Here is a 24278-nt window from a genome sequence, read left to right as displayed (position 1 = left end):
ACCTCTCCGCCAGACTCAGCTGCTGAAGGCTTCCCCCAGGCTGGCCTTGAACAACCCCAGGCAGGAGACATCCACAGCCTCCCTGGGCAGCCTGCTCCAGAGCCTCACCACCCTGTGACTTTGAGGCTTTGCTGAGAGGAGGATGGTGAAGCACAGAGAGGAAGGCTTGGTGCTTGGCTGAGAGGGGGGTACCTGGCTCAGCACCCCTTAGCCTGCTGCTGCTCGGTCCCAGTTGAGTGGACTCAGCTCTTGCCTGTGCCAGTGGCCACCAATCTATCAGCAGAGGGTAAGAGCTGTCCCCTGGCAGCCTGCAAGCAGAGTCCCTCATCTCCAGGGCCTGCTGGGGGCATTTGGCCCAAGTGGTGCAGGTTTTGTACCCTGCTGTGTGGAGAGTTGGATCCAGGAAGGCTGGGCAGGGGCTGCTCCGGAGGGCTGGTGGCAAACTGGAGCAGGGCAGGCTCAGGTTGGACCCCAGGAGGGAGTTCTGCACAGGGAGAGTGGTGAGACACTGGCACAGGCTGCCCAGGGAGGTGGCTGCAGACACTCAAGCTCAGCCTGGCTGTGCCCCGGGCAGCCTGCTCTAGCTGGGGGTGTCCCTGCCGAGTGCAGGGGGTTGGACAAGATGACCTTTGGGGGGGTCCCTTCCAACCTGATGCAATCTGAGTCTCTCCAACCGATGCTTGTGGAAGGCCTCAGCACCAATCCCATTTAAGGGAATGTTTCTTTCCCCCCTCCCCACGCCACCCACGTCCCAGTGACGATGTCCTCTGTGGGCACAGGCTGCAATTAGCTTAAGGGCAATCATCCAGAGAGGTTTCTGGACAGGGCCGGCCCGCGTGGTCCCAGATGGGTTTGGGCACAGTGACACACCAGCTTCCCGTGCCGCCTGTCCCACCCCGTGAATCAGCGAGATTCCTTGGACTCCCTGCAAAACAAACAGAAGGGAACCTTCCACCGGCTGGCAGGGAGGCTGCCGAGCCGAGCCGGGAGCTGCAGGGATGGGAATCACTCTGTCACCGCATCTGCTGCCCAGCCCCGCCAGCACCGGGACGGGGACCGGCAGCTGCTTTTCCTGCTCGGGATGAACAATCCAAGGGCATTTCAAAGATGCAATTTGCTTAAAGATATCCGGTTACAGAGAGCTGGGGGGGACGAAGCGCCCCGGGAGAGATGCGAGGTTTGGTTATGAGCAGGGAAGGCTCTGCCGGTAACCATTTCATCCCCAGCCCTTCGCCGGCTGCGCGCAGGCATTTGGGTGCAAATTACAGGGCGGGCTGGGCGGCAGCGCCGGTGGCAGACGGCTTGGAAGCAGCTCAGAGCTGGGGAGCTGCGTCTGCGACTCAGCTCGGTGCCACCCCGGGGGATCCCGCGGCCCCGGCGCAGCCTGCCCCGGGAAAGGCTCTGCCCAGACGTCTGCTCAGGTGCAGCTGAACTCAGACTATTAAAAATAGAGTCTGAGCCGCTGAGAAACAGGAGGAAAGGAAAAAAGGCAGGGCTGGGAGCGAGGGAGGGAGGGAGCTGCCGGGGAATAAAAGCTGCTCTGTTCGCAGCGGCTTGGACTCGGCAGGCATGAAGTCGCACGGGGAAAATGTGATCCCAGGCTGTGTGCTGCCTTGTGCTATTTTGGGGAGAAGCCTGGAAAAAAAGGGCAAATGGCTTCCTTTCGTTCCAGCGTTTCGCCCAGTTCTCCGGGGGTTGCTCTGTCCAGCTCCTCGATCCCTGACCCTAACAGCGAGGCAGGGAGCAGGCTGGGAGCGCCCGCCCCTGCCTCTCCGAAGGCTTCCTCTCCCCCCAGCCAGGCCAGAGGCTGCTCTGCGCTGCGGGGAGCCCTGCACCCTGCGGGGAGCCCTGCAGCCTGCGAGGGCAAAGCGGTTGAAGTTTTGAAGCTTTTCACGGGATCCTGCCGGGGGTTGGAAGGGACCCAAAGAGACCATGGAGTCCAACCCCCCCGGCCAGAGCAGGCCCACAGCCAGGGCAGGCTGCAGCCCCGGCGCTGGCCCCAGCCAGGCAGGCACAGAGCACAACCCTTTGGGTCGGAAAAGGCCTTTTGGGAGCGTTTGAACCGTTGTCGAACTCTGATCGAGTCTGGCGCTGAAGCACCTCCCTCGGCACCACATTTCTGCGGCTGTTAAACCCCCCCCCGCACCCCGACGGCGACACGGAGCCCCAGACACAGACACGGAGCCCCAGAGCCCCAGCCACGGAGCCACGGAGCCCTCCCTGGGCCTGTCAGGGCGCACGGGGCCGAGGCCTGCACCACTGCCAGGCCCGAGCAGGGCCGCTCCCAGACGTTAGGTCATCGGGCACCGCACCAGCCCCGGGCGGCGCCCTTCCAGGGGGCGTCCCCCATGTCACCGGGCTGCCCTCCGCTTCCCGAGAGGGGACCCTTCGGCCCCCCCGGGGCCACCGCCGGGACCCCCCCGGCCCGAGGCGGCGCCGCAGCTCGGGGTCCGCCATAGCGGCCGCGTCCCCTGCCCCCGCGCCGGCCCCGCCCCCTCCGGCACGACCACGCCCGCTGCCGCGCAGGCCCCGCCCCCTCGGCGGCCCCGCGGGCTCCTGAGCGGGCGGGGCGGGGCGCGCGGCAGTCGCCTGGGCTCAGGGCGGGGAGCGGCGAGCGGAGCGGAGCGGAGCGGCGACGCCGTCCCGGCTGGCAGCGGCGGGAGAGGCGAGCGGCGGCTGGAGCATGGCGCTGTCCGTGCCGGTTAACGGCCTGAAGGAGGGCGACAAGGAGCCCGTCATAGAGCTTTTCGTTAAGGTAAGGCGGTGCCGGGGGGCGTGTGTGTGTGCATTCCCGTCCCGTTCGGTCCCGTCTCGGCGCCGAGCGCGCCGCGCCCCGACCGTTGGCCGCCCCCTCCCCCAACCGCCCTTTTCCCGCCCGCTCCCTCCCGGGGGCCTCCCAAGTTTCCTTCGCGACTCGCTGCGGGCCGCGGGGCGATGGCGGAGCAGGGAGGAAGGGAGGGAGAGGGGCACCCCCCGTGCCCTCCGTACGGCCGTGGCCCAGCCCCGGGGGCGAGGACCCTTCCCGGCTCCCCCAGCCCGCACTGCCCGGGCGCGGGGGCGCGGCGGCCGCGTGGGGCTCGCTCTGCCCAGGGCGGCTCCGGGCCCGGCCGTCGGCGACGCCCTGCCGCTCGGTGCGGGGCGGCCGAGCACAAAGGGGCCCTGGGGCGGGGAGGGGAGCGCGGGGTGCGCGGGGAGGGGGCGGCCCGGGGCCGAGCGGAGGGGGAGGGAGGCGAGCGGGGAGCCGGGGCCGAGCCGGGAGCCGAGCCCGGGCTGCGCGCATGGAGCGAGCAGCAGAGAAGTCACTTCGGAAAGAACTCTGCCCTGCCTCTGCCTTTGCTGGAAGATTCTCTCCCGGCAGCGAATGCCGCAGCTGCTGCGGGGCAGGACCGTGGGCATCGGAGGCAGGGAGGAGAAACTTGCTCCGAGCATCCCCCCATGCGCACCCCCCCCGCAGCTCAGCTCTCCGCTTTGTGTGCGCGGGACGGTGGTTAAAACCCAAGTGACTTCCCGCTCGGTCCCCCACGTCAGGCTGATTTTCGTGTCTGTGTCTCAGAAACCATCACTGCTTTGTTGTCTTTTTCCCTGCCTCCCCCCCCCCCCCCCCCCCTTCCTTCCAATCTGTTAGCTGGAGCCTGTGTTGTGCTGCCCTTATCTGGCACGGCTAGCCTGTGCTATCTCCGCATGCTTTGCATTTGTATGATGCAATATTGTTGCATCCTGCGGGGCTCCGGGGGTGCAGCATCTTGCGTGTGGCTTCCTTGCAGCCGTGCGGAGCTGCCCGGTGGTGGTTCCCAGCTTTTTTTTCTTCCTGGGCTTAAACTTCCCGACAGATCGCTGTGGGAAAGCGTTTTTAGCTCTGCCTGCTAAAACGCCGCTCTTGGGCGTTGGAAGGTTGGGAGAGACCTTCAGGATCGAGATGAAGTTTGTCTTGAAAGTGGAGGGAGGGGAAAGGCTTTGTGTGAAGGTCTTGCTCAGAGTCGAAGCCACAGGCATGAAGGTGTGCAGCAGGCTTGGGAGAGCTTTGGGGAAAGTTCCGAAGTAGAGATTTTTGTTTGCTAAATGGCACTCTAAAGATGTTGAATGTTTCCAGCTTCAGCCTTTAGTCACTTGGGAGAGGCAGGGGAGAGGCTTGGGGAAGCTGCTTGCAGGGGAGGGATTCCAGACCTGGATTTCCTGGGAATATTTAGCCCCTCGGTGCAGAGGTTAGAATTTATTAGTGCAGCAATTAAGCTCCAGATGACTTTGAATTATTTATGGCAGCGCTGCTGTAACACAGCATGCCAGCTTTATCTTCATCTGCCCCGAAGTTCCCTGGCAAATTGGTCTGATTTTTAAACAAATGAGAGGCAGGGATTGATGGCAGCAGGCTGTGAGGGCAGGGGAGGGGATGAGCTTCCTTGGGGCTGCTGGAGGGCGCTTCAGGGGTGAGGGAGGGGATGTCAGATGGGGAAGGGTGGGATTGGTTCTGATCAGATCAATCCTGGGACCAATAAAGCCGTGAGAGCAGGGAACATCTTAGTCCCTCTCCACTGGAACTTCTTTATTGGCGTGGATTTAAGAAGGGATCAGCAGTGAGGATCTCCCTGGAGGAAGCTTTTCTCCTGGTGCTGTGTTATGAATCACTGCTGCAAGCCTTGGGGATAGAGTTTGGGTTAAACGACAGGGGAAAAAAAAGGGAAGGAGTTGTTGTTGCCTGCTCTCCTGATCTTCAGGTCAAGGTTTTGTTTCCTTGTCAGATCCTGCAGAGGAGGAGCCCCCACCCCTCCCACACACAGCCCCCTCCTCGCAGGCAGCCCCAGAGCAGTTGTTTGATCTGGGCGTTGCCTCCTGGCCCTGGCTTTATTGAGGCTGTTCAGCCTTATCAGCCCTGGGGATTCTCTAAAGCTCATAAAAGCAGCCCCACCAAACCCCTGCTTGCTCCCTGCCCCGTTAAGAATGGTCCCTTCCTGGGAAAGGCAACAACCCCGCAGAATGTTTATGGCTGTGGAGTAAAGCAGCCCAGGAGCTGTCTGCAGGAGCAGTAGGGTTTGACCTGCAGCCCTTCTGGGGTGGTTTTGCCCTCCCCTGTGAATAGGAAGCTGAGGGGAAAACAAAAGCAGAGGCTGGCTGCGGGCGCAGTCTGGAGAGCCTGAGGCTGCTGAGGGAGTGCTGGAGGAGCTCTCTGTGCAGCTAATCACTCTTGAGACCCTTCCTGGGGGGGTGCCTTGCTTCTGCCTGGGCACTGCCAGCCAGCCAAGCTCTCGGGGCAGAGGGAGCAGAAGGACTTCTTGACCAAGAAGCCCTCTGCCAAACGCCCGGGGCTGAAGGGTGGTGACTATGACCTGGGTACAAAGGATTGTAGCAGCCAGACCGAGATGAAACAAAGCCAGGGATTAAAGCTTGGGAAACAAACCTGTGAAGCAGGAGGAACCCTCTGGCCTCCTGCCCTCCCCTTCCCCTCCAAAGCAAAATCCAGCTGGGTTTGAGTCTTACTAAGCAGGGATCAGTGAGAGGCTAGGATGGGCAGAGCCTGGGCAAGGAGCTCACTCCTGGGCAGCCTGCAGTTCTGGGTGGTTGTTTAGGGCTGCTTCCCAGCAGCAGGTTGCCCTGGCTGGGCCAAGGAGGTCCTGTGCCCGCCTGCTGGGGTGTGGGTTTGCAGAGCTGTGCAGGGTGAGGATACCTGGGTGGGGAGGTGGTGTTCCAGGGCTGGGGGGTGGTGGTGTGCAGTGGATGCCTTCAGCAGGGCTTTGTTCAGGTGCTGGGCTGCCTGGGGCCACTTGGAAACCAAGGGTAAATATTTTTCCAAGTCCTTCCTCTCAGAGCTGATTAGGAGGAGCTGGTGGAGCTTATTAGGAGAAGTTAGTGATGTCTCTGGGTCTGTTTGGCTTCCCCATGCTTTATCAGGGAGGGAGAGCCACTTGCCTTGCTGGAGGGGCTGTTGGCAGGGCAGTGAAGCCTCTGCTGTGCTGAACCTGCACACAGCAGCTCCTGGAGGCCACTTCCAGCAGCTGCCAGTTAGTCCAGAGAGCCCTGGAGTGGGCTGGGTTGGAAGAGACCTTAAAGCTCCTCCTGTTGCAACCCTCTGCCATGGGCAGGGACACCTCCCACCAGCCCAGCTGGCTCAAAGCCTCGAACACCTCCAGGGAGGGGACAGCCACAGCCTCCCTGGGCAACGTGTTCCAGTGTCTCCCCACCCTCACTGCCAAGAGTTTCCTCCTGGTCTCCAGTCTAAACCTGCCCTCCTCAAGCTTCAGTCCCTTCCCTCCCATCCTGTCACTCCATGCCCTTGTCAGGAGTCCCCCCTGGCTTTCTTGCAGGCCCCTTTGAGGTTCTGCTCTAAGTCAGTGCTGTGTGGCTTTTGCTCTCACTCAGCCAGGGGGGATTGACCTGGCCCAGCAGAGCCACTGCTCTGTGGAAGCTGCAGGACACAGCTGGCAGAAGGGCTGAGCAGGGGAGGTGGGAGCTGCTCAGAGCTCAGGCTCTGGTGTTGCAGAGGGCAGCTGGTGGCTGCATTCCTGCCACAGCAAGGTGAAGGCAGCCAGCACCGAGCTGCTGGCTGGGGAGGGGTGGGAGAGACAAACCCAACCAACTCCACAAACAAGAAATTCAGTCCTTTACCTGCTGTCAGGAGAGGGCTGGCAGCAGGGGAGCATGAAGGAAGCTGCTCTCTCCTTCAGCTGTGCAGCAGCTCAGTCCTTGCAAATGACCTGGCCCTGGCTCGGAGGGCAGCTGGCCCAGCCCTGAGACCTGCTGGGAGCATCAGCTGGGGGCTTGGGCTCTGCTGACCTGCAGAGGAAGGGCTGTGGCCTCCCCCTGCAGAGTGCCCCCCAGGTGCTGGCAGCAGAAGCTTGCCTGCAGGCCTGGAGCTCTTGGCTCAGCAGAGGCTTTGCTGGCAGCTCAGCCCTTTGCCTTCCCTCCTGTTGGTGCAGAGCTGGAGCCTGTGGCAGGGCAGGGAGGTGTGGATGGATCTGCATCTCCAGCAGCAGCCTTGGGGCTTGCTCAGGGCTGGGTGGCTGCAGGGGGGTGTCTGAAATGCACACACTCAGCTCTGCTTTTCTCCAGACTCCCTCCTGAGAAGTCTCTCTGCAGCCTTCCTGCAGGATCCCTTCAGCTCCTGGCAGCAGCTCTGAGGTCCCCCTGGAGCCCTCTCCAGGCTGACCTCCCTCAGCCTGGCCTCACACCAGAGGTGCTTCAGCCCCTGGCTCATCTTTGTGGCCTCCTCTGGACTCTCTCCAGCAGCTCTGTGTTCTTCTGCTGCTGGGGACAGCAGAGCTGGAGGCAGGGCTGGAGGTGAGGTCTGAGCAGAGCTGGGGGCAGGGCTGGAGGTGAGGTCTGAGCAGAGCTGGGGGCAGGGCTGGAGGTGAGGTCTGAGCAGAGCTGGAGGCAGGGCTGGAGGTGAGGTCTGAGCAGAGCTGGGGGCAGGACTGGAGGTGAGGTCTGAGCAGAGCTGGAGGCAGGACTGGAGGTGAGGTCTGAGCAGAGCTGGAGGCAGGACTGGAGGTGAGGTCTGAGCAGAGCTGGGGGCAGGGGCAGAATCCTCTCTCCTGCCCTGCTGCCCACACTGCCCTGGCTGCAGCCAGCATGCAGCTGCCTCTGGGCTGCAGGAGGGCACTGCTGGGGAGCTTCTCAGCAACCAGCACCCCCAGGGCTCTCTCTTCAGAGCTCCAGGACTGAGGTGGAGGCAGCTTGGAATATTCTCTGCTTAGCTGTCAGAACCCTTTGGGTTTTTTGCCCAGCAGCTCCTGTTCCATGCTCTGCCTGGGGGAGCTCTCCCAGCTGGAAGGCTGCTTCCCTCTGATGTGAAGCTGATTGCTGGTACAGGAGCCCATGCACTGGGAGAGTGTTTGGAAACAGAGCTGAGCTCCCAGGGAAATGGTAATCTTTTCAGGAGCACTGGAAGTGAGCTGCACCACTCCTGGCAATCATTTCCCAGGGGATTACACAGATGAGTTAACTTCTCAGGCAGAGATTGCTTCAGCCTGCACCTCAGCAGCTGTGCTCCCAGGCCCTGGCATCTCCCCCCTGCCCTCCCCCCTGCTGAACACCTCAGCAGCACAGAGAGGTGGTCAGCAGGACTTGGCTCTGCAGCTGGGAAGTGCCTCACCCTTGGCCACTTTGGCCTCCTTTCCCCACAAAGTGGTCTGAGAAATGGCAGAGCTCCTGAATTCCACCCCCCAGAGCTCCTGAATTCCACCCCCCAGAGCTCCTGAATTCCACCCCCACCCCCCCAGCCTGTGAGGCTGGGACTGGGCAGGCAGCTGCAGTGGTGCTGGGAGCCCTCTGCTGCACAGCAGTGCTGTGTGCCACAGCAGCCCTTGGGCACAGGCTGAGGGAGCTGGGGCTGGGCAGCCTGCAGAGGAGAAGGCTCCAGGGGGACCTCAGAGCTGCTGCCAGGAGCTGAAGGGATCCTGCAGGGAGGCTGCAGAGGGACTGTTCATGAAGGTGTCTGAGACAGGCCCAGGGGGAATGGTTTGGAGCTGAGGCAGAGCAGGGTCAGAGTGGAGCTGAGGAAGAAGTTCTTCAGCAGGAGGGAGCTGAGCCTCTGGCCCAGGCTGCCCAGGGAGGCTGTGGCTGCCTCCTGCCTGGGGCTGCTCAGTGCCAGGCTGGATGAGGCCCTGGGCAGCTGAGTCTGGCTGGGAGGTGTCCCTGGGCATGGTGGGGAGGTTGGAGCAGGGGAGGTTGGAGCAGGGGAGCTCTGAGCTCCCTTCCAGCCTGAGCCCTGTGCAGGGTAGATGCACTCAAGGCTCTGAGGAGCCCCAAGCCCTGCTGCTGCTGCCCGTGCTGTGTGGCCATGCAGCAGGGCAGAGCTCTGCTGCCAGAGCAGCCAAGCCCTGCTGCCAGAGCAGCCAAGCCCTGCTGCCCATGCTTGCAGAGGGAGAGCTCTGGGGGGAGCTGCCTTGGCTGCTGGCTGAGGGACAAGAGTTGTGCCAAGGCAGCTCCGGTGCTGGGCAGGAGGGGCTGCTAATCCCTGAGTGGGCAGCACTGTGCCACTATTAGCATCCTAAGAGCTTGGTAATCGTTGCCCTGGCAGCCTGCAGTGACTCAGAGCTGGTCCTGGCCTGGTGATCCTGACCTAATCCTGTGGGAGGAAGCAGGGAGGGGAGAGAGGAGCCCTCTGCGTGAGGAGTGTGCCTGGCTGGCTGAGGTGGCTGAGCAGGGCTGCAGCTGGCCCTGCAGCTCAGCCTGGGGCTGCCCAGGGCTGGTGTTGCCTCCAGAGCCCTGTGCTTGGGAGGGGAATTCACTGAGCCTGTGGCTAAAGAGTAAGCTGTGTGCCCTGGGGGGAAGGACTTTTGTCCCCTGGGGTTGCACGTTTGAGCTGTGAGTCTGCTCCAGCTGCAGGGGAGAGGAAAGGCTCTGGGCTGCTGAGTGGGGAGGTGCTGAGGGAGACTTCACTCTGGGGTGGCTCACAGGAGGCCTCACACCTCCAGAGCACCTCCTCCACCACCCCCAGGCCTGGCTGGGCTGCAGAGAGCACTGAGGGCTCCCCAGGGGCTGCCTGGACTGGGCAGCTCTGCTGGGCAGGCAGTGGGGTTGGCTCTGGAGCAATTCTCCTTGGCCCTGCAGCTGGCCCCAGCTGAGCAGAGCTCCCCAGGAGCTTGCCTGGGGCAGAGGAGGCTGCAGGTGGCTGCAGGCCCTCAGCTGGGCTGAGACAGAGCTGGATGAAGTGGAGGTTGGTTGGCTGCATGGGAGCATACCTGGGGAGCTGAGGTCCATCCCCAGCTGCTGTCAGCTGTCCACCCAAAGGGATTTCTCTCTCAGAGCCCTTTGCAAGTCCCCAGGGGAAGCTTTCTGCCCTGACCAAACCTCTCTTTGTGCTGGCAGGTTGCTCACCCCAGAGTGGGGAGTTTGAGACTCTCAGAGGGAGCTCAGGGCTCAGCCAGCTCCAGCCCCCTGCCATGGGCAGGGACCCCTCCCCCAGCCCAGGCTGCTCAGGGCCTCAGCCAGCCTGGTGCTGAGCACCTCCAGGGAGGGCACAGCCACAGCCTCCCTGGGCAGCCTGTGCCAGGGGCTCCCCAGCCTCCCTGCCAGCAATTCCTTCCTCCTCCCCAGTCTCCCTCTGCCCTCCTCAAGCCTCAGTCCCTTGCCTCTCAGCCTGCCCCTCCCAGCCCTTGGCCAGAGGCCCTGCCCAGCTCTCCTGGAGCCCTGCAGCTGCTCTGAGCTCTGCCTGGAGCCTTCTGCAGGCTGCACAGCCCCAGCTCTCAGCCTGTCCCCACAGGGGAGGCTCTGCAGCCTCTGAGCATCTCTGTGGCCTCCTCTGGAGCCTCTCCAGCAGCTCCAGGTCCCTCTTGTGCTGGGGACAGCAGGACTGGAGGGAGTGCTGCAGCTGTGCCTGACAGGAGGCTCAGCTGGGCTTGGCCCCCAGCAGCTCTGACTCCTTCAGAAGGGTTTGGGGCTGGTGCCTTTCCCCTGTACAAAGGGCAGAGCTGCTCTAACCCTGAGAGCTCTCTGGGTGCAGGTCCAAGCTTCAGGCAGGGCCCAGCCTGATGTCCTCTGGCTCAGAGCTGTGAGCACTGAGCTTGGTTGGGCTGCAGGGAAGGCCAGGAGCCAGGCTCTCACTCCTCCTGCCTTTGTGTGGGAGCTCTCTGAGAGGCCAAGGCTTATTCCTTGCATTGTTGGGCAGACAAAGGGGCAAGGAACTTAGCAGGAGGAAAGGAAATGCCTTGGTTGTGGCCACTGCATGGCCATATTAGGCAGAAACTAAATATAGGTCTCTAATCCAGGAGTGAAGTCATAGCTGAGTGCTCTCAGGGCTGATGAGCTCACCCAGCGCTGCTGGAGCAGCCTCAGAGGCCTCCTGGCTCTGGGGTGTGATGAGCTGAGCTGAGCCCTGCAGAGCTGCTTGTCTGGAGTGCAGGAGAGAGGCAGGGGCTGGAGGGGCAAGTGGGGAGCTGCCCAGGGGGGGCTGAGCTGCCCTGCTCAGCAGGGCTCTGCTGCAGCTGAAGCAACCTCCTGCCCCTCAGCAGGGAGCTCTGCTGCAGCTGGGGTGCCCCCCCCGAGGGGTGCCCCCCACCTCTGCCCAGGGGTGCCCTCTGCCCAGGGGCTGCCCCCCTCCCCCCGGGGTGCTGAGCCCAGCTGCAGAGCTGCTGCCCAGTGCTGAAGCTGCTGGTGCTGAGTGGTGCTGGTGGTGTGCTGCAGGGATGAGATCCCCTCCAGAGGGACCTGGGCAGGCTGGGGAAGGCCTCACCCAGCCTGGCCCTGGGCACCCCCAGGCAGGAGGCAGCCACAGCCTCCCTGGGCAGCCTGGGCCAGAGTCTCAGCTCCCTCCTGCTGCAGAACTTCTTCCTCAGCTCCACTCTGACCCTGCTCTGCCTCAGCTCCAAACCCTTCCCCCTGGGCCTGCCTCAGACCCCCTCAGGAGCAGTTCCTCTGCAGCCTTCCTGCAGGCTCCCTCCAGCTCCTGGCAGCAGCTCTGAGCCCCCCTGGAGCCTTCTGCAGGCTGCCCAGCCCCAGCTCCCTCAGCCTGTGCTCAGAGCTGCTCCAGCCCTGGGCCCATCCCTGTGGCCTCCCCTGGGCTCTCCCCACAGCTCTGAGTCCTGCTGCTGGGCACAGCAGGGCTGGGGGCAGGGCTGGAGGTGAGGCCTGAGCAGAGCCAGGGGCAGATTCCTCTCTCCTGCCCTCTGCCCACCCTGCTGGCTGCAGCCCAGGGCCCAGTTCCTGCTGGGGCATTGCTGGGCTGTGCCAGGCTGGTACCCAGCCAAGTCTCTCCCTGTTTGCCAGGGCTGGGCACAGCTGGCTCCCTCTGGAGGCTCTGCTGCAGCAGGGAGAGGGCCAGGGGAGGAGAGGTGCCGGGCCTGTGCTGCTCAGTCAGCAGAGCCTCAGAGTCCCAAAGAGCAGCACCCTGGAGGGGCCGGTGGCTGCCCCAGGGGCGGCTTAGCAGCAGGGTGAGGACCTGAGAGGCTGCCTGAAGGAGCTGGCAGCCACCCCCTGGGGACAGCCACAGCTGAGGGCACAGCAGGGAGAGCAGCTCAGGCTTGGGAGGCTTCTTGGTGTGCATGGGAGCTGGGACAGCAAATCCTCCTGAGCCAGCAGAGTGCCCCTGGGGCAGGGGAGGGGAGAGTCACCTCCTGAGCTCCAAGGGGTTGGGAGGTGCTGGGGAAGCCTGGTGGTGTTGGAGGGCAGGAGCAGGGGCATGGCTGTGACCCTCCCCTGGGGCAGGGCAGTCCCAGGCACTGCTACAGCCTGGGCAGGGATGGCTGAGAGCTGCCCTGGAGCAGCAGCAATCAGGCCTGGGGCAGGGAGCCAGCAATGGGCACTGGCAGCCCAGGAGGCCAAGGGCAGCTCAGCTGCCAGTGCTGCCAGTGCCCACTGCCAGAGGTGGAGGGAGGGGATCCTGCCCTCTGCTCTGGGCTGTCAGGGAGGGACAGGGCTGGGGGGGATGGAGCAGAGCTAGAGGAGGGCAGATTCAGCTTGGCTGTGAGGCAGAAGCTGTTCCCCAGGAGGGTGGTGAGAGCCTGGCACAGGCTGCCCAGGGAGGTGGTGGCAGCCTCAGCCCTGGAGGTGTTTGCAGCCAGGCTGGAGGTGGCTGTGAGCAGCCTGCTGTGGTGTGAGGTGTCCCTGCCCATGGCAGGGGGTTGGAGCTGGCTGAGCCTTGAGCTCCCTTCCAGCCCTGACCCTTCCATGCCTCCTGCAGTGCCTGCTGCAGGCTGCTCTGCTGGCAGCACACAGCCTGAGCACCAAGGGGGAGCCTGAAGCCCCAGCTCTGGGGGGGTGCAGGGTGCTGAGAGGGATGCTGGATGTTGCCCTCAGGGTCCTGTGCCTGTTGGGAGGGACTGGCAGGGCCTGGCAGAGCCATTTGCTGCTGAGGAGAAAGCTCCTTAAGGGCTCTGGGAGCTGGGGCTGGAGCTTGGGTGGCTTCTTGACTGAGGTGAGCAGGGGCTGAGCAGCAGGCTCAGAGCTCCCTCAGCAGCTTGGCTGGGGCTGGGCCTGGCTGTGCCAGCAGCTGGGGCACCCTGAGCTCTGGCCTGGCACTGCAGCTGGAGGCTTGGAAGGGATCTCCAGAGAGGGGGCAGGGCAGGGGCAGCCAGGGCAGGGGCAGGGGCAGGCAGGGCAGGGCAGGGGCAGCGCAGGGCAGGGGCAGGGGCAGGCAGGGCAGGGCAGGGGCAGCGCAGGGCAGGGGCAGCGCATGGCAGGGGTAGGCAGGGCAGGGCAGGGGCAGCGCAGGGCAGGGGTAGGCAGGGCAGGGCAGGGGCAGCGCAGGGCAGGGGCAGGGGCAGGCAGGGCAGGGCAGGGGCAGCGCAGGGCAGGGGCAGCGCATGGCAGGGGTAGGCAGGGCAGGGCAGGGGCAGCGCAGGGCAGGGGTAGGCAGGGCAGGGCAGGGGCAGCGCAGGGCAGGGCAGGGGCAGCGCAGGGCAGGGGCAGGGGCAGGCAGGGCAGGGCAGGGGCAGCGCAGGGCAGGCAGGGCAGGGGCAGCGCAGGGCAGGGGCAGCGCATGGCAGGGGTAGGCAGGGCAGGGCAGGGGCAGCGCAGGGCAGGCAGGGCAGGGCAGGGGCAGCGCAGGGCAGGGGCAGGGGTAGGCAGGGCAGGGCAGGGGCAGCGCAGGGCAGGCAGGGCAGGGCAGGGGCAGCGCAGGGCAGGGGCAGGGGTAGGCAGGGCAGGGGCAGGGGCAGCGCAGGGCAGGGGCAGGCAGGGCAGGGGCAGGGGCAGCGCAGGGCAGGCAGGGCAGGGCAGGGGCAGCGCAGGGCAGGCAGGGCAGGGCAGGGGCAGCGCAGGGCAGGGGCAGGCAGGGCAGGGGCAGCGCAGGGCAGGCAGGGCAGGGCAGGGGCAGGCAGGGCAGGGGCAGGCAGGGCAGGGGCAGGGGCAGCGCAGGGCAGGGGCAGGCAGGGCAGGGGCAGCGCAGGGCAGGCAGGGCAGGGCAGGGCAGGGGCAGGCAGGGCAGGGGCAGGCAGGGGCAGCCAGAACACAGCCAGGGGGTGCTGGGAGCTCCCCAGAGCAGGAGGCTCCACAGCCTCTCTGGGCAGCCTGCCCCAGGCTCCAGCAGCCTCACACCAAGGAAGTTTCTCCTCCTGCTGAGCTGCAACCTGCTGGGCTCCAGCTTGTGCCTTGCCCTGTGCCTGGGCACCACCCAGCAGAGCCTGGCACCTCCACCCTGCCCCCAGCCCCTGACAGCCACTGAGCAGATCCCTCTCAGCCTTCTGCTCTGCACACTGCACAGCCCCAGGGCTCTCAGCCTTCCCCCCCAGCAGAGCTGCTCCAGTCCCAGCCCCCCCTGGCCTCTGCAGCAGGCTCTGTGCCCCCTGGCCTGGGGAGCCCAGCCCTGGCCCCAGCACTGCAGGCTGGGCTCAGCAGGGCAGGGCAGGGCAGAAGCTCCCTGGAGCTGCTGGAGCCACTCCTCCTGCTGCACCCCAGGGGACCACAGCAGCCTGAGGCTCTCCTGAGCCTTCCCTGGGCTCCTGCCCCTCTTGCAGAGGCTGCCCTGGGCCCTCAGCTGTGCCAAGGGCTCTCAGCTGTGGAGAGAGCTTCCAGAGGAGCCAGGGCTGGCTGCTGGGCAGGGCAGGGGCCAGCTGCAGGGAGCACTCAGACCTGAGCTTGGGCCTGGAGCAGCTCCAGCAGCCTGGGGGCTGTGCCATGGGGGTGAGGGCAGCAGCAGAGCCCTCTCTGGGGCTGGCAGCACCACCCTCAGGCACTGCCTGAGCCTCCTGTCCTGCTGGGCTGTGGGTTTGGTGCCTGGGTTCCTGTGCCCCTGAGGGCTGCAGCTGGGATCCAGGCCCAGGGCAGGGAGCACAGCTCAGCCCTGCCTGCTGTGGGCTCTGCCAGGCAGCAGAAGGCTCCCAGGCCTTGCCTCACTCCCCCTGCAGCTGCCCCTGCTGCCTGCAGCCCTCCCTGCCTCACTGCTGGGGCTGGCAGGCCCAGGGCCATGGCCTGCAGCAGGCTCAGGCTGGGGCTGAGGAGGTTCTGCAGCAGGAGGCAGCTGAGGCTCTGGCCCAGGCTGCCCTGGGAGGCTGTGGCTGCCTCCTGCCCGGGGGTGCTCAGGGCCTGGAGCAGCTGAGCCTGGCTGGGAGGGGTCCCTGGGCATGGAGGGGAGGTTGGGGCAGAGGAGCTCTGAGCTCCCTCCCAGGCTGAGCCCTGCTGGGAGCACAGCCAAAGGCCTCTTGGGCAGGCAGCAGAGCCCTGGGCTGGGGAGCTCAGGCCCCAGGCTCTTGGCATGCTGAGTGCATTCCTTCCCCAGGGGGGCTGGGGGGGCTGCAGGCACAGCTCTGGGCTCAGCTGCAGCCTCTGCAGTGCTGTAGGTCTCCTGGAAGGCACTGGGGGTGGGGGGGGAGCCCTCAGGGGCTGCAGAGAGCCCTCCCCAGGGGCTGCTGGTGGCTGTTTGCTCAGCTGGGAGGTGACCCTGTGCTGGGAGGGGAGAGCAGAGGCTGGCTCCAGGCTGGCCTTGCAGCTGCAGTGCATCTGAGCTGCTCTCCCCTGGCCTTGCAGGGGGCTGTAGGCCTGGCTGACCTGCAGGGGTCCCTTCCAGCCCCCCTGCTGCAGTGCCCCAGCAGAGCCAGGGGCTGGGGTCCCCATTGCTGTGAGGGGAAGGCAAGGCCTGGCTGTGAGGGCCAGCAGAGCCCAGGGCCAGCAGAGCCCCAGCCCAGGGCCACTCTCCTGCAGGCAATTCATCAATCAGTCTGTGTGCTGGCACAGGAAAGCTCCAGGGCAGGCAGGGGGCATGGGGCAGGCATGGGGCATGGGGCAGGCAGGGGGCATGGCAGGCAGCTCAGGGCAGGCATGGGGCAGGCAGGGGGCATGGGGCAGGCAGGGGGCATGGGGCAGGCAGCTCAGGGCAGGCATGGGGCAGGCAGGGGGCATGGGGCAGGCAGGGGGCATGGGGCAGGCAGCTCAGGGCAGGCATGGGGCAGGCAGGGGGCATAGGGCAGGCAGCTCAGGCTGTGCCTGAGGCTTTCTGGGCTGGGGCTGGAGGCCTGGAGCCTTGGATCCTGGAGGGAATTCACTGCTGGGAAGTGGTCCAGGAGGGGAGTCAGGCAGGGCTGGCAGGCTGTGTGGGCACACAGCAGGGCTGGGGCTGGCTTGGGGCAGCCCTGGGTACCAGCCCAGGCTGGGGCATGCTGAGGGGCAGAGCAGCCCTGGGGGGCAGAGGCTGGGCAGGAGCCAGCAGTGGGCACTGGCAGCTGCCCCCCAGGGCCCTGCTGGGCTGCAGAGAGCATCCTGCCTCTGCCTCAGCTCCAAACCCTTCCCCTGGGCCTGCCCCAGACCCCCTCAGCAGAAGTCTCCCTCCAGGCCCTGGCAGCAGCTCTGAGCCCCCCTGGAGCCTCCTGAACCCCCCCAGCTCCCTCAGCCTGTGCTCAGAGCTGCTGCAGCCCTGGGCCCATCCTGTGGCCTGCCCTGGGCTCTCCCCACAGCTCTGTGTCCTGCTGCTGGGCACAGCAGGGCTGGGGGCAGGGTCAGTGCTGTGGGGGTGCACAGGCAGTGCCCTCTGGGCTCTGATGCTGAGGCTCTCTCCATTTAAAGGGGCTGGGGGCTGGGCTGGGGGCTGGGCTGGGGGCTGGGCTGGGGGCTGGGCTGGGGGCAGGTGGCTGCCCCAGGCCTGGCTCCTGAGCTGTGCTGCTTCTCCCCTGCAGGCTGGCAGTGATGGTGAGAGCATAGGCAACTGCCCCTTCTCCCAGAGGCTGTTCATGATCCTGTGGCTGAAGGGAGTGGTGTTCAGTGTCACCACAGTCGACCTGAAGAGGTGAGGATCGCTCCTGGGGCCCTGAGCCCCTGCTTGCTGCAGGGCCCAGGCTGGCTGTGCCCTGCTGGGGGGCAGGGGGGTGCAGCAGAGGCTCCTGGGGGCCCCTGGGCTGCAGCTGAGGCTTCTCTGCAGGCTGGGGAGGCCTGCTGAGCCTGGGCTGCTGGTGGGCTCCACTCTCCTGCCCCCTGGCAGTGGGGCTGCAGCTCTTGGTGGCCCTGCCCTGTGTCTGTGCCCAGCACAGCACTCCTCTGGGGGAGTCTCTCTCAGGCAGCAGGCAGGGAGCCCCCAGGCCTTCCTCTCAGTGCTGGGAGGTCCCAGAGCTGTTTAACTGAGGAGGTAAAGCTGCTTAAGGCATTAGCCAGGGCCAGGCTTGGAGCCCTGGGGGGCAGGAGGGAGGTGGTGGCCACTGGGAGGGAGAGGCTCCTGGAGCCTTCCACACTGAGGAGGTTCAGCTCTGCTCCTGAGAGGCCTTCCCTCAGCTGGCTGGGGGCAGGGGGACAGGGGGCTCAGTCCCCATCCCTGCAGCTCTGGAATTGCTCTGCTGGGAGCTCCTCCTCCCCCCCTGCCCTGCCCTGCTGAGCCCAGCCTGCAGTGCTGGGGCCAGGGCTGGGCTCCCCAGGCCAGGGGGCACAGAGCCTGCTGCAGAGGCCAGGGGGGGCTGGGACTGGAGCAGCTCTGCTGGGGGGGAAGGCTGAGAGCCCTGGGGCTGTGCAGTGTGCAGAGCAGAAGGCTGAGAGGGATCTGCTCAGTGGCTGTCAGGGGCTGGGGGCAGGGTGGAGGTGCCAGGCTCTGCTGGGTGGTGCCCAGGCACAGGGCAAGGCACAAGCTGGAGCCCAGCAGGTTGCAGCTCAGCAGGAGGAGAAACTTCCTTGGTGTGAGGCTGCTGGAGCCTGGGGCAGGCTGCCCAGAGAGGCTGTGGAGCCTCCTGCTGTGGGGAGCCCCCAGCCCCCCCTGCCTGTGTTCTGGCTGTCCCCTGCCCTGGCTGTCCCCTGCCCTGGCTGTCCCCTGCCCTGGCTGTCCCCTGCCCTGGCTGCCCCTGCCCTGCCCTGGCTGTCCCCTGCCCTGGCTGTCCCCTGCCCTGGCTGCCCCTGCCCTGGCTGTCCCTGCCCTGGGTACCCCTGCCCTGGCTGCCCCTGCCCTGCCTGCCCCTGCCCTGGCAGGCCTTGGCCTCCCTGGAGGTCCATTCCAGCCCCTTCCATTCTGGGCTGTGGCTCAGTGCTGGACTTTGGAGCAGGGTCCCTGGCTGGACCTGGTGGCCCTGGAGGCCTTTTCCAGCCTGAATGGTTCTGGGACCTTCTGAGGCAGCTTCCCCCTCCTGCTCCCCAGGGGTGCCCAGGGCCCTGCCCCTGCCCTTTGGCACTCCAGGCTGCTGCCCTTTGCCCTGCTTGGGAGGTGCAGCAGGGCTGCAGTTCTGGCAGGGGCTCCTCAGCCTGGAGAGCTGAGAGCAACATTTCCCCAGGGCCAGCCCTGCTGAGCCAGCTCAGCCTGCAGGCTGCCTGCCTGCCCCTGCTGGGGCTGCTCCCTGAGCTGCTGCCCCTCTCCAGCACCCTCAGCTGTGGCCCCAGGGCCCAGGGCAGGCAGCCCCTGGGTGCCTGGAGCTGGCTCAGAGGCTGCCCAGGCTGTGCACAGCCCAGGGGCAGGGGCAGGGCTGCAGCCCAGCCTGGCTTTGTGCCAGCAGCAGGCAAGGGGCAGCTTGGCCTTGGCAGCCTCCCTGCTGCCCCAGGGGTGTTTGCTGCTCCCCAGCCAGCACAGGGCTCAGCAGGAGCTGCTGGCAGCCTGCAGGCTGTGCTCTGGGCAGCAGTGGGATTGCAGTCAGGGAGTCACAGAGCTGGAAGGGAGCTCAAGGCTCAGCCAGCTCCAGCCCCCTGCCATGGGCAGGGACCCCTCCCCCAGCCCAGGCTGCTCAGGGCCTCATCCAGCCTGGTGCTGAACCCCTCCAGGGAGGGCACAGCCACAGCCTCCCTGGGCAGCCTGTGCCAGGCTCTCCCCAGCCTCCCTGCCAGCAATTCCTTCCTCCTCCCCAGTCTCCCTCTGCCCTCAAGCCTCAGTCCATCCCTCTCACCTCACCCTCCCCTGCCTCTCCTCCCCTGCCCAAGCCTGTGGCTTCACCTGCAGGCAGCTTTGGCTGCCCTGGAGGAGGCTCTGGGCCTCCCTCTCAGAGGTGGTGTGTGGGGACCTGGCAGCCTGCCTGGCAGTGCTCTGTGTGCACAGCAGCAGCCTGCAGAGGGGAGGGTTAGCAGGGATCCCAGCTTAGGCTATAGATAACTGCTGCAGGTCCTGGCAGGGGGCTGTGGGGCCTGCACAGAGTGCCCTGAGCACCAGCTCAGCCCTGGGGAGAGCACTGCCAGGGGCAGGGGCAGGCAGCTGGCTGGGGCTGTGGGGGGAGCTGTGAGGAAGTGTCCAAGGGGCATGGAGAGCAGTGTGGGCAGCAGGCCAGGGCAGGGCATTCTGCACCCCCAGCTGAGCTGCCCCCAGCAGAAGCTCTGGAGGAGGCCACAGCAGTGAAGGGAGGGCTGGAGCCCCTCTCCTGTGGGGGCAGCTGGGGTGGTGCAGTCTGGGGAAGGCTCCAGGGAGACCCTAGAGCAAGCTCCCAGGATCTGCAGGGGCTCCAGGAGGGCTGGGGAGGGACTCCTGACAGAGGCTTGGAGTGGCAGGAGGAGAGGTGGTGGCTCCAGGCTGGCAGAAGCTGGGCTGAGAGGAGGCATTAGGGAGAAGCTGCTGCCCAGGAGGCTGGTGAGGCTCTGGGCCAGGCTGCCAGAGCAGCTTCCAAGCCTGGAAGTGATCCAGGCCAGGCCCTGAGCAGCCTGGGCTGGTGGGAGGTGTCCCTGCCCATGGCAGGGGGCTGGGGCTGGAGGAGCTTTCAGGTCCCCTCCTGAACCACTGCAGTCCAAGCTCAGTCCCAGGGTAAGGAAACAGAGGAAGGCTTTCTGGGGCTGCTGTGCAGAGCTCAGGCAGAGCCTGTGTGGCAGTGGCAGTGCCAGCTGGGGGTCCTGGCTGTGCCATGCTCACCCTGGGGCTGTGCCATGCTCACCCTGGGGCTGTGCTCACCCTAGGAAGCCAGCAGACCTTCAGAACCTGGCTCCAGGCACTCACCCTCCCTTCATCACCTACAACGGGGAGGTGAGGACAGACGTCAACAAGATCGAGGAGTTCCTGGAGGATGTTCTGGCCCCACCCAAGTAAGTGCTGCAGGGCTGCCCGGGCTGCCGAGGGGAGGGGAGGCAATCGGCACCGGCTGAGGCTCAGCAGACTGAAGGTGGAGACACTGGGGGCAGCTTGGAGCTGCTGCTCTCACCTCTCCTGGCCATGGGAAGGGTTCCCTTCTGGGGCCTCTCTCTGTCCTCTCCTCCCTCCTGCACTTGTCAGACCTGCTGAGAGGGGAAGGCCACTGCTGTGCCCAGAGCAGTGCAGGGGAGCTGCTGGCCAGGCCCTGGGCAGAGGCACAGCTTGTGCCTGCTTGGGAGAGGCCTCCAAGAGGATCCAGCCCAAGCCTCAGCCCAGCACTGGAGCTCACCACTGAGCCACAGAGCTGGCAGGGCTGGAAGGGAGCTCAAGGCTCAGGCAGCTCCAGCCCCCTGCCATGCCCAGGGACACCTCACACCACAGCAGGTTGCTCACAGCCACCTCCAGCCTGGCTGCAAACACCTCCAGGGCTGAGGCTGCCACCACCTCCCTGGGCAGCCTGTGCCTTGTCCCTGGGCACCAGGTCCCCTGGAAGCCCTGCAGGGGAGGTGGCTCCAGCACTGCCCTGGGCAGCCCACTCCAGGGCCTGGGAGCCTTTCAGGCAGGAAATACTTCCTGATCAGCTTCAAAGCCTTCCCCCTGGGCCTGGCTCAGACACCCTCAGGAGAAGGCTCTCTGCAGGATCCCCTCAGGCCCTGGCAGCAGCTCTGAGGTCCCTCTGGAGCCTTCTCCAGGCTGCACAGCCCCAGCTCCCTCAGCCTGTGCTCAGGGCAGAGCTGCTCCAGCCCTGGGCTCACCCTTGTGGCCTCCTCTGGCCTCTCTCCACAGCTCTGTGTCCTCCTTTTGGAGTCCTTCAGAGTCTGGAAGTGCTGACAATGCTTGAAAGGAAAGGAAGGCTCTCAGGGAGCAGAGCTGAGGCTCATGATTGGACTCTGCTCCTGGAGGTCCTTTCCACCCTCAGGAGTGGACACAAGAGTGATTTAACTCATTCCCTAGCTGAGCCCCAAGGATGCTGCTGCCTGCAGAGCTCTGCTCTGCTCCTTGGCTGCAGTGCTGGAGGCAGGCAGCTTGCTCCTGAGCTCCTCCAGGCACTGAGGGAGATGCAGAAAGCAGCAGAATGCTTTGGTGCTCCTCTGGGAGGGGATTGGAAAGGCTTTGGCTGAAGCTTGGCTGAAATGGAAGTGTGGCAGCAGGCCCAAGGGCAGCAGCTCCTCCCCACTCACCTGAGAGAGGAGGAGTTGGTCCCTGCCCAGGCTCCAGAGGGCTGCCTTGTGCTGGGCAGAGGCTGCTCAGCACCACTCTGCCCCAGGGCTGCTGCTTGCTGCTTCTTTGGCCTTTGTTTGTAGGTACCTGAAGCTTTCCCCAAAGCACCCTGAGTCCAACACTGCTGGCATGGACATCTTTGCCAAGTTCTCTGCTTTCATCAAGAACTCCAGGCCAGAGGCTAATGAAGGTGAGGGTGAGCTGGGGCACTGCCTGGGGGGTCAGAGCAGCTTTGCCCTGCTGTGCTGGTGGACACCTGAGGCAGACTCCTGACTTCAGCTCCTGGTTTAAAGTTCATGGTCAGAGACAAAGGATTGCCACACTCCAGAGAGCTGCTGTTGACAGAGGATGGTTTGGGCTGGAAGGGAGCTCCAAAGGGCATCCAGTCCACCCCCTGCAGGCAGCAGGGACACCCTCCACAGAGCAGCTTGCTCACAGCCCTGCCCAGCCTCACCTTGAGTATCTCCAGGGACAGAGCCTCAGCTCCCTCCCTGGGCAGCCTGCTGCAGTGCTCCAGCAGCCTCCTGGGGCAGAACTTGTTCCTCACACCCAGTCTCAATCTGCTCTGCTCTCATCCCAAACCATTCCCCTGGGCCTGGCCCTGCAGGCCTTTGGCAGCAGTCCCTCTGCAGCCTGCTTGGAGCCCCTGCAGGTCCTTGCAGGCTGCTCTGAGGTCTGCCTGGAGCCCTCTCCTCTCCAGGCTGCACAGCCCCAGCTCCCTCAGCCTGTCCTTGTGGCAGAGCTGCTCCAGCCCCCTGAGCATCTTTGTGACCATACTCTGGAGCCTCTCCCTCAGGTCCAGGTCCTTCCTGTGCTGAGGGCTCCAGAGCTGCCCCCAGCAGTGCAGGGCAGAGCAGAGGGGCAGAATCCCCTCCCTGCAGCAGCTGCTGGGGATCAGCCCAGGGCAGGGCTGGGTGTGGGCTGGGAGTGCAGGTTGCTGGCTGCTGCTGGCTGCTCTGAGCCAGCTCCCTCCGTGGCAGGATGTTTACAAGCCTCAGCCAGCGGCTGAGCAGCCTTCTGCGGGGTGTGCTGCCCTCTGCTGCTGCCCTCTGCTGCTGCCCTCTGCTGCTGCCCTCTGCTGCTGCCCTCTGCTGCTGCCCTCTGCTGCTGCCCTCTGCTGCTGTCCTCCACAGCCCTCAGCAGCCTGTGCTCGCTGGGGGCTGCCAGCTGAGCCTGTGGGCATCAGCCAGGCTGCAGCTGAACCCTGGGAAGCCTTAGCACAGCTTCACTCTGAGCTGAAGCCCAGCTGAAGGAGCAGCCTTAGGCCACAGAGAGAAGCCCTTGGGGCCAGCCCCACAGGGCAGCAAACTGCCACGGAGCAGCTCTTGAGTGACCTGCAGCTGAGGGCTTAAAGGGCTTTGAGGCCAATGTCCTGGGGGGCCATGAGGGCAGCTCCGGCTGTGGGGCAGCTCCGGCTGTGGGGCTGCTGCAGAAGCCTGCCCAAGGCCTCAGGAGCCTGCAGGCTGTTCAGCTGGGGGGGGTGCAGGGCTGGGGATGGTGCAGTGCTGGCAGGGAGTGCAGGGCTGGGGATGGTGCAGGGCTGGGGGGGGTGCAGGGCCGGGGGGGTGCAGCGCTGGGGCCTTTGGCTGCTGCCGGGCTCTGGCCTCACTGTGCTGTGCTTTGCCTCCCCCCTGCCCTGTGCTTTGCCTCCCCCCTGCCCTGTGCTTTGCTCTGAAACTCCTGCTCCTGCTGCAGCCTTGGAACGAGGGCTCCTGAAGACGCTGCAGAAGCTGGATGAGTACCTGAACTGCCCCCTGCCCGACGAGATCGACGAGAACAGCATGGAGGACATCGCCTGCTCCAGCCGCAAGTTCCTGGACGGCAACGAGATGACCCTGGCAGACTGCAACCTGCTGCCCAAGCTCCACATTGTCAAGGTGAGCCCCCTGCAGCCTTGCCTGGGGCAGGGACGGAGTGCCTGTGGCCTGCTGGAGTCAGGGGAGCAGGGAGTTGTTAGGCTTGGGAGGGAGCTGAAGGATGGGCTGGTTCCAGCCTGGCTGCCGTGGGCAGAGGGGTCCTGCATGGCAGGATCACAGAGAGGGTTGGGCTGGAAGGGAGCTCCCAGGGGCATCCCCTCCAACCCCTGCAGGCAGCAGGGACACCCTCCACACAGCAGCTTGCTCACAGCCCTGCCCAGCCTCACCTTGAGTATCTCCAGGGACAGAGCCTCAGCTCCCTCCCTGGGCAGCCTGCTGCAGTGCTCCAGCAGCCTCCTGGGGCAGAACTTGTTCCTCACATCCAATCTCAATCTGCTCTGCTCTCATCCCAAACCACTGCCCCTGGGCCTGGCCCTGCAGGCCTTTGGGAGCAGTCCCTCTGCAGCCTGCTTGGAGCCCCTGCAGGGACTGGAAGGTAGCTCTTAGGTCTCCCTGGAGCCTTCTCCTCCCCAGGCTGCACAGCCCCAGCTCCCTCAGCTGCTCCTCCCCAGCTTTGTTGTCCTCCTGGAGCCCTCCAGCCCCTCAATGTCCTTGGAGAGAGGGCCCCAAAGGTGAGCCCAGTGCAGAAGGTGTGTGCTGAGCACAGCAGAGCTGTGCCTCTGTAGCCCTGGCTGCAGTGATCTTTGTCAGGTTTGTACTGCAGATGGAGCCACAGATTAAGTTTCTGCCTGGGTGCAGGAGCAGTTCCTGTGGTGAGGACAGCAGGAGGAGGGAGGTGAGGCAGCCTGCTGCCAGCTCCAGGCACGTCCCAGAGGGGCTGCCTCCTGACTTGGGACTCTGAGTGTTGGAAAGATCATTTGAGAGAGCTCCAACCTGCAGTGCCCCTTCCAGCTCTGGGGTCCCCAGCATAAGAGGGGCATGGAACTGCTGGAGGAGGTCACAGAGATCAGAGGGCTGGAGCCCTATGGGGACAGGCTGGGAGAGTTGGGGCTGTTCAGCCTGGGGAAGGCTCCAGGGAGACCCCAGAGCATCCTTCCAGGATCTGAAGGGGCTCCAGGAGAGCTGGGGAGGGACTGTGGACAAGGGCTGGGAGTGCCAGGATGAGAGGGAATGGACTGAAACTGGAGCAGGGGAGACTTAGGTTGGACATTAGGAAGAGGCTCCTCACTGTGAGGCTGGGGAGGCACTGGAGCAGGCTGCCCAGGGAGGCTGTGGCTGTGCCCTCCCTGGAGGTGCTCAAGGCCAGGCTGGAGGAGGCCTGGAGCAGCCTGGGCTGGTGGGAGGTGTCCCTGCCCAGGGCAGGGGGTTGG

The 24278-nt window shown here is 65.2% G+C and overlaps 1 protein-coding gene across 1 annotated transcript in view; it reads left to right on the top strand.

The window, feature by feature from the left end:
- Positions 1-2585: 2585 nt before the first annotated feature.
- The window catches only part of CLIC4 (chloride intracellular channel 4), a 28817-nt gene continuing 7124 nt past the window's right edge, over positions 2586-24278 (top strand). Inside the window, exons 1-5 of the mRNA XM_068159128.1 lie at positions 2586-2755; positions 16536-16645; positions 19699-19824; positions 21175-21281; positions 22787-22968. Of these exons, the coding sequence (XP_068015229.1) occupies positions 2684-2755; positions 16536-16645; positions 19699-19824; positions 21175-21281; positions 22787-22968 (597 nt within the window). The 5' untranslated portion in view covers positions 2586-2683. The remainder of the gene's footprint in view (positions 2756-16535; positions 16646-19698; positions 19825-21174; positions 21282-22786; positions 22969-24278) is intronic.

Source organism: Melanerpes formicivorus, unplaced genomic scaffold, assembly GCF_026170545.1.
Source record: "Melanerpes formicivorus ecotype bairdi unplaced genomic scaffold, bMelFor1.0.p_v2 SCAF_45, whole genome shotgun sequence".
NCBI classification, from domain to species: Eukaryota; Metazoa; Chordata; class Aves; order Piciformes; family Picidae; genus Melanerpes; species Melanerpes formicivorus.
This window is presented reverse-complemented; position numbering and strand designations above follow the sequence as displayed.